Here is an 8,719-nt window from a genome sequence, read left to right on the forward strand (position 1 = left end):
ATTTATATTCACTTTATCATTCTGAAAATAATCTTTAATTTTCTTGGCTGTCAGGGACTCCATTAGCAGGCTTTTCGGACCCCCAGGAGTCCCCGGACCACAGTTTAAGAATCACAGACCCAAAAAGCTCTATGCATGTTATTACTTTTTTATTGGAGCTTTTTATAAACCCCATGGTCCACTTACACCAAATCAAAAGAAGGAACGCCCCTAACTGAAGCACAATTTTCATGCCAAGACTGGTGTAATCCCCTCGGTAGTTTTTAGTCTCACTTGCCAGAACCCTCAGGGAGCTTGATTTGGAAATGAAGTTGTTAACTTGAAATGCCTCTCCTTCCCACCCCGAATGCCACCAATCTTTCATGATGCCATCTGGGAGGACACATGCTAATTTTGGAAGTTAATGTGACCATTGGTCAAACGGACACAACTGTTAAGTGAGAAAGTTAAGTTTGCGGTGCCCAAGGTCTTTAGAGGTGTTTAGCTCATTTAGGTGTAGGAGTAAGAATGTAACAGGAAGTATCAATGTTTTGCAATGTCTGAGCATTTACTATTTCCGGTCCTGCCTTTCAGGTTAAACGGTCATGAGAGACAACATGCTCACTTTGCCTTAGTGGTGCTATAATTCTTCTTAACCTAGAACAAACACTTATGCTTCTCAGCTCCGCCACCTAATATGAATATTCATGTCGTTATATTTCATAGATGGAGGTTATGTGGGAAGTAGTTGCTAGAAAAACAAGTTATTTATCTTTTTCTTTAATAAAACTTTCTCGCTAGTTGAGCCCCATAGATAATTCATTGCCTTCCACTTCCTGTTTTGAAAGAAATTCGTGGTTATTTAGTAACCCTTTGTTCAGTCTACACTTTTATCTTTGCTTCTGTGGAGCATGGACATTAGGTAGTTAGCACCTTTAAGGAAGGAAAACATTTTCGGGTAGTCTCTCGCCAACATATGGCCATAGAAGCATCACCATACTGTTGGTTTTTAGATGGACCTGGTTTTGTAACTGAGAAAATTTCAACGGTGGTGGACGTGCAGAACAATATATTACCAGGAATAAAAAGCTCTAGTAATAATGAGAAACTTGGTCTTCATTAATAGGATGTGACTCTTCTATACAATTTAATTCAGTGATCAAAAAGCCATACCTCATATATCATATAGCTAGCAATTAGTTGTCATGCTTACTTATATAGGTCATCTTCATATTCACATAGTGTTTGCAATAATTATGATACTTTGTTTTCAGATCAGCGGTTCAAAAATTGGAAGCAAAAGTGCAGAAAACTGAGTACAGTAGTGAAGATCCACCTGTATGGTTTGGGTATGATCGCCAAGGAAATGTATTGAACTGCAGCTTAAAACCAGAGAACGAAACAGGAAATGACAATCACAACATGATTCTCCAGAACGAAAACAATGATCGATTATAAGTTTTTGTCAACCATTGTTTATAATGCCAGTTTCGACAATGGTGTTTAGAAATGTTTTAAATAACTGTATTCTCGGGTAAAACTGTAGTTTTAATTGTATTTAATTTATTGAAATAACTGATATAGCATAAGCCATCGTATTAAAATTGCTCGCCATTACACTGTAATTAAAATGCCATGTTATCATGTCTATGTATTCTTTTATAAGTCTGCATTTTATTAACTTAAAAGATGATGTGCAATTACAAATGTAGGTCTTCAGCAGAGAGGATGTTTTCCCCTTCAATGGTAAAGCTTTTAACATACATATTCTGTCTGGAGGAAAGTATACTTTAAAATAAGTTAAGCAGACGAGGGTGTTCTAACATGCACAAGGCAAGATTGTGAAAAACAGCAAACAAAAACCTGCGACTGAGATATTGTATTAAAAAATCAATACAAAAAATGATCCATTTGTGCATATATGTTTGTAGTGACGCCACCCAACAATATTTTCCTGCATAATACTGAAACACAAAAAGTTTTATCAGTTACCTCTCGCAACTGTTGGTAGTCTCAAAGTGAGAGAACAAATGACCAATACTAGTTTAATAAATTGCATTTGTTGGTACTTATTGCATACTCTAATGATTACAAATGAATATTAGTGAGGTTTTGTACAAGAAATATGTCACTCACCAACTAAACTGTCACTTTTGGTCGCGTAGCAGCCGTAACATTAGGCATTCATTGTGGGATGCAAAGCAAACCTTTGTGTATTGCGTCAGTCCACGTTGCCACACTTCCAGAACATGAATAAAAAGATTATACTCTACAAAATGCATTTTTTTGCTCAGTTATTAGTCTTAACATTTTAATAATCGATGTGACATTTGATTTCATGTAATAATTATACCAACACTACTGGTACTCTTTAAATAAATAAATAAAGGATTTTTGCAACATTTGTGGTGTTTACAAGAGCACATTCGCTGAACCATGTCAAATCGACTATAGTGCTGTGTGTTTTCGACCAAATGTACACCCAAATCGAATGGCCGAAAATTAATTCTCATCACTTCTTGGTCATAGAAATTGATTTCAGTGCTCTATGCTGCCTGTGGCAGGTCATCTACTCTGATTTTAGGGATTCAGGAGAGGAAACCCGTTTAGATAAAGCGTGAAGGAGTATTGGGGGTCTAGCTGGATAGTGTGGCACACTCCTTATAAGACTGCCATTATGAGATTTCCTTTGAAGAGTTTTGATAACATGCACTGCGTTAACGTAATACTTTTGTCATTATAGGATGTCAGTGCTCAGAATATAACTATTTGGGGTCTGCAGGGCGCACTAGGTTAGAGTCCTTTGGTGACTAGCAGTTTGTAACAAACCAGCTTGGTCTTGACAGGCCTGTCTGTTAGTACCGAGTGGCTATTAAAGTGGGCTGGGAGAGGTTCTATCTTTGCTATTCAGCTGCCAGCAAGGTTTCACGGGTTCTTTGCTGATGAGGGATCAGATAATGAATTGGTATATGATATCAAATGGCGATATAGATTTAGCAAATTGAGCCAGAAAGGATTGTCCTAAAGTACCTGTCCTCCATCTTGTGGTCGGATGGTTGAGGTAGGGTGAACAATGTTTACCATGCCGGTGGAGTGTCGGGATGGGGATTATGGTTAGAATCCACTATATCTCATTCGGTAGGTTGTGGGTATTCAGGTGCAGAGTGGCAGCAAGCACTTCTAGTATAGATGGGAGACACATATCTTATGGCTGGGATGGTGTAGTGATTATATTGGTTGTTTGATGAAACCATGAATTCCCCAACCCCGCATTCCTAAACAACGCGGTCTGAATAACCACTGCATCTTAACCACACTATCCTTTACCACGCATGCCTTTATTACGAATTTTCATGGTTTAGGCATGTATGGTAAAAGGGCATGCGTGGTTAAGCTCGCCACCTCCCTCCCCTCCGCCCTAAGGTACAAACTCCTCCCCGCTGCTGCACTGAGGTGCAAACACCCCTACACCCTCCCAACACCCACGCAGTGCCCTCCCCCTGCCCTGATACATAAAAGCCTGTCACTTAACCCTGTCCCTTAACCTGACCCTGACCAGCCCTAAAAACTGCCCGCCCTCTCTTAAGCCCTAAAAACTACCAGACTACCCATTCCTCTCCCCATGTCCTGAGGCATAATACCCTAACCCCTAATTAACACTCCCCCAGCCCTAAAAACTACACCGACCCCCCCAGCCCTGATAACTACCCCTGACCCCCCAGCCCTGAAAACTTGCACCACCCTCCCAGCCCTGAAAACTAGCGCCAGATCCCCTCAGCCCTGAAAACTAACTCCAACCCCACAGCCCCGAAGACTAGCCCTGACCCCGCTAGCCCAACAAACTACCCCCCACCCACACCCAGCCCAGAAAACTACCACAGCCCGAACCCGCAGCCCAAAAAACTACTCTGACCCAGCACCATCCCACAAAACTACCCCAGACCCACTTCCAGCCCAGAAAACTACCCCGACCCCCTAGCCTGCAACACTCCCCTCGACCCAGCCCACAACAACCCCGACCCACCCTCCAGCACCAACTACCTCACCGCAGATTTCTCCCTGCTTCCATCCAATGCGGTCCTCAGCCCACAAAAGATTCCCGACCCACCCCCCAGCCCACAACACTACCCGACCCCCCCAGCCCACAAAAAAACACCGAACCACCCCCAGCCCACAAAACATTCCCGACCCTCCCCCACCCCACAAAACAACTCCGACCCATGCCCCACCCCACAAAAGTACCCTGGCACCCCAACCCCACTTACTCACATCTCCCTGCTTCTGTCTGTCCGTTCCTCAGCCAGACTGCGCATATGCCTCAACCATGCCCATTCGTGGTTAAGGAATATGCGTGGTAGGCTTTGCAGAGTCGGAACACTCGTGGTTTAGATCCAGATGTTTAAAGACAGATACAGAATCATCAAGGAGTAAATCAGGTGCTTATTAACATGTAGAAGGTGCCCCCAAAGTTAGCACACCGGTTCGTAAAGGTGCAGTTATTAAAAAGACAAACAAAACATCCGATGCACCAATTGTGAAATAAAATTATGTTTCTTTCATTTTATTTCGTATCCTATTTTCACATGATTAAGCCGACATGTGTTTGTGACTTCTGTGCCACTCCATAAAGGTAGTGCAACAAACATAAGCTAAACTCAACAAATTACAATTGAGATATTCGATACAAATTGAATATAATATATTTTTAGCACAATGAATCTAAAAATATAGTTCACTGTCTATATAGATTTACTCATTTTGTTTTTAAAAACAATCTTTATTGATTTTTTAGCATAAGTAGTCAGGCTTATCGTATAACTTACATCAATCTGATACTACTTGTGTTTAAGCTATAACAACTCGTTTCCCTGTTCACACCCTCCCTCCTCCACCCTCCCCCCAGGTGGAGAATCAAATATGAAAACATATTGGCAGTATTGTGAAGCATATACAGACTTATATCATGACAATGACCCAATGTATTGCAGATTAGCAGTTAGCTAACAGTGTTAAGGCCCTAGATATTTCTCAGGCCTCCACATAACTATTGTGTATGTCAATGCATACATCAGATCCCTTCATTTTTAGGTCTCGCTGAGTCAGCGCACGTGCGCAGCCGCCATCTGTCTGCCTCTGTTTTGCTTGCGCAAACCCCCTCTCCCTCCCTCATCACAGAGCGAGTCTTTTTTTTTAGGTCTCGCCTCTCAATGCGCATGCGCATTGAGCGTGACTATAGGGGCTTAAATAAGGTTTACCTAGACTGGCGATTGACTGGCGATTTGATGCTGTGCCCGTGCGCTTTTAGGTCAATGCGCAAGCGCATTGACCTAAAATGCGCGTGGACATCATCAAATCGCCAGTCAATCGCCCGGCAGCACTCCTCCCACACCTTTGAAGTGAAGCTTAGCTTCACTTCAAAGGCCCCTGCTGCTTCACACCCTCATCGCCGCTCTCCCCGCTCCGCCCCCTCCCCTGCCCGCCGTGTCGCATTTCTCCTCCCCCCTCCCCTGCCTTCCCTCCGTCTTGTTTGTAATCTTGGCTCTCCCTACTCCGCCCCCTCCCGCCGTGTCACATTTCTCCTCCCCCCTCCCCTGCCTACCCTCCGTCTTGTTTGTAATCTTGGCTTTCCCCGCTCCGCCCCCTCCCCTGCCCGCCGTGTCGCATTTCTCCCCCCTCCACTTCTCTGCCTTCCCTCTGTCTTGTTTTGGTAAAACATAGACAGCATACAGCAAACATAGAGGCAAACGGACCCCTTTCGCCTGCCCCCCCAGCAGTCTCCTAGCATGCTGCGTATTCAGTAAAGCTAACACTTCCTCCCTTCACACACACAAACTTAGACCCAGGCAGTGTATTTAACACATACAGACATGACTCCATCCAACACAATCATCCTTATTAGCTCTATAGCTCTAGCTCTAGCTCAACCATTGCCAAGTGCAATTTAATAGCCATGAATCTTCTTTCAAACTCATGCTTTGTGGAGGTGGGGTGGAGGAGGGCTGGATAACTGGATCTGACTCGGCTCGAAGTTCTCCTGGAACTTGGAGCCCACAACGCGCCGAGCTCTCATGTGGCTTCTGACTGCCACCTACACTCGCCTCCAACCTCTAGCACAAAGAAATACAAATAAAGTAGGGATCTTTGCTGTAAAATGGAGCGCGAACGCGAAACCTAGCTAGTTGCAGAACTTGAAACCATAGAACCTGGCCTCAATCCCAGCTTCCCGATGACTAAATTGTGTGATCTTAGTCAATGTTTTTTCTCTGAGACTCTTTTTCTTCATTATCTCACCAGACACCTTCAAATTCACGAGTTCAGGTTTCCGTTGTACCATGACAACTGCCTCAATTCGCTGGTGACATTGTGGTCATGATGGAGGGAGGGTATCCGTGTTTTTAAGTTCATGTTAAAAAAAAACAGTGCTTTTATAAGTGCTTCTCAATGCCAGTACTAAGGTGAAACGCTTCCTCGCGTTAATTACAGACTGTTTTTTAATTCTGAAGAGACTTTACCTTGTATTTACATGACATTGTTTGCCTGATTTACATGCCAAATATATTCAAGGCTCGTATCGTGCACGGACTCTCTGAGGCAAACCCTGCTATTCAAGGCTCCGCTCTGGCTCTTTTAACTTGTCGACTTGGTCAGATCTGATGTTATACCGTTTGCACCCCCACCTGACCCCTCCCCACTACCACCCGCCACTTTACCTCGGAATCCAGTGTGGCATGCTCTCAGAGGTAGAATCCCCCCTGCAGCCCTCTGCCCCCAGCGATGTGCATGCCCAGCGGCAGCCGGCAGTCCTCTGCCTGCACCCCAGCGGTGTGCACGCTCAGTGCAGCCCGCAGCCCTCTGCACCCCTCCTCCTAGTGGTGTACACGCTCACTGCAACCCGGAAGCATTTCCCCCCCCCCCCCCCTCCCCACCAGGTGTGCACGCTCAGTGGCAGCCCGCAGACTCGCCCCCCACCCCCAGCATGCGCGTTGAGCGACACACACGCATGCACTTGCAAACAGACTCACATGCATGCACTCACACACACACACCCACATGCACACTCAGACACACACACTCACATGCACACACACTCACACTCACATGAATACTCCCACTCAGACACACACGCACACAACTAGCACAACTAGCGGCATCCAAGGAGTGTTATGTTTTCCCATCACAAGGAAAGCACGAGCAGCACATTTTCTGCCACATACGAGAAATATCACAAACTCTTGCGTAGGATGTATTTTTATGTTATTTTGTATGCTAAAGTACTCATAGAATAGAAGAGTAATTAAATACTTAGTCCCCTAGAGCTTTGACAAGGACATTCTCTGCCTTTTCCAGGAGCAGTTAAATGTGTTTCTTCTTTGCCGCTATGCAACCACACAAATGGCCAAATAGCTGATGCCGATTCACATTAATTTGGAAAAAAAATGTCTCCTTAAGTCAGGAGACAGTCAGGAAAGGCTACAAAAAGAAGGTAGCAAGCCTCACCTGGCAGCAGTGTATTAAGGGGAGCTAGTTTTGGTTCATTAAAATGAGCGATCACGCACTAGTGGTCCATGACCTGTTCTTTGCCTGGATAACCTTGATCCAGCTTTTGCCCATGACCAGGATTATGATGCATCAACCGTCTTGTTATTTTGCCACTAACTTTACCAAGAAATGGGCTACACTATGGTAACATCACTCAGTGCTTTATGTTATCTTGGATGTCAGAGAAACGACAGCCAACTAGCACAACTAACGGCAGGCTGAAACACAAAGTAAATAATAAATAAAAAACAACATGTAATCTTTATGACAGGGATTACACTGCCACTGACAAAGGTAAACAAAAGTTAGCTCAGGATCTGCAACACTGCATGTTCTTCTCTTCGCTCAAGTTTGACTTGCAACTGTGGGGAGGGGGCGGTGTATTCGCCTGAGCACTTCCACCTCATAATCTGGAAGCATAAATCACCCCGCCCTCCCTCTCCCCATTGTTCGGCTCCTATTTCCTGTAAAGTTCAATTCACAGTTTCTGTATTTTGTGGTCGCCTATACATAGTGCATTACACGGTGAGTTACAGCCCTCAGTTCACGACAGGCGACACTGTTTCAAGTTGTTTTCAAACTTTCAAGCTTTATTACAAATCACAAAAAAGATGTTAATATTTCACTTCTGTTCTTGGATTTTCGTCACAATAAAAAACACTGAATATAATCTTCACAAAAGTTATTTACAAAAGTTTAAGCTATTGCCATTACAAATTAAATAAATTATTTAACAATTAATTTAACAAAAAAAATAAAAGCCATTTTTATTTGTAATATTAATACATCTAAGTCACGTAAATAAAAAACAAGTTGCATTACAAATGCTATAGGTGTCACATTTGCGAAAGTTATAACTATTGGCATTGTAAATGCCAGAGCTATTAATTTAGCTATTTTAACAAACACATAAATAAAAAAAAATGTAATTTATAAGACCAATAGCTCAAACTCTCCTAATGCCAGACCTATTGCATTTCCAATGCTTGTTTCCTTTTACCGTCACGCGTGCCTCGCTTAAATGCCCCTCCCCCACTACAGAGCCGTCTCAAAAAAAGTATCAAAAGAGGGATGTAACACATACCTACTTTACCTCACAATGGCCTTCAATACCGTTGATCATAAATCAATGCTTTCTCCCTGCTTAATCAACGTTTTGAAATTAAATGATCTATCCTAAAATGGTTTTAATTTGTTCTCT

General features: G+C 43.4%; 1 protein-coding gene across 1 annotated transcript in view; it reads left to right on the forward strand.

Moving 5' to 3' along the window:
* The window catches only part of FBXL13 (F-box and leucine rich repeat protein 13), a 1,406,730-nt gene extending 1,404,431 nt beyond the window's left edge, over positions 1–2,299 (forward strand). The window contains exon 21 of the mRNA XM_086967348.1: positions 1,254–2,299. Coding sequence (XP_086823474.1) covers positions 1,254–1,437 — 184 coding nt within the window. The 3' untranslated portion in view covers positions 1,438–2,299. The remainder of the gene's footprint in view (positions 1–1,253) is intronic.
* Positions 2,300–8,719: the final 6,420 nt, after the last annotated feature.

The sequence above is a fragment of the Lissotriton vulgaris genome, chromosome 1_1 (genome assembly GCF_964263255.1).
Source record: "Lissotriton vulgaris chromosome 1_1, aLisVul1.2, whole genome shotgun sequence".
Lineage (NCBI taxonomy): Eukaryota > Metazoa > Chordata > Amphibia > Caudata > Salamandridae > Lissotriton > Lissotriton vulgaris.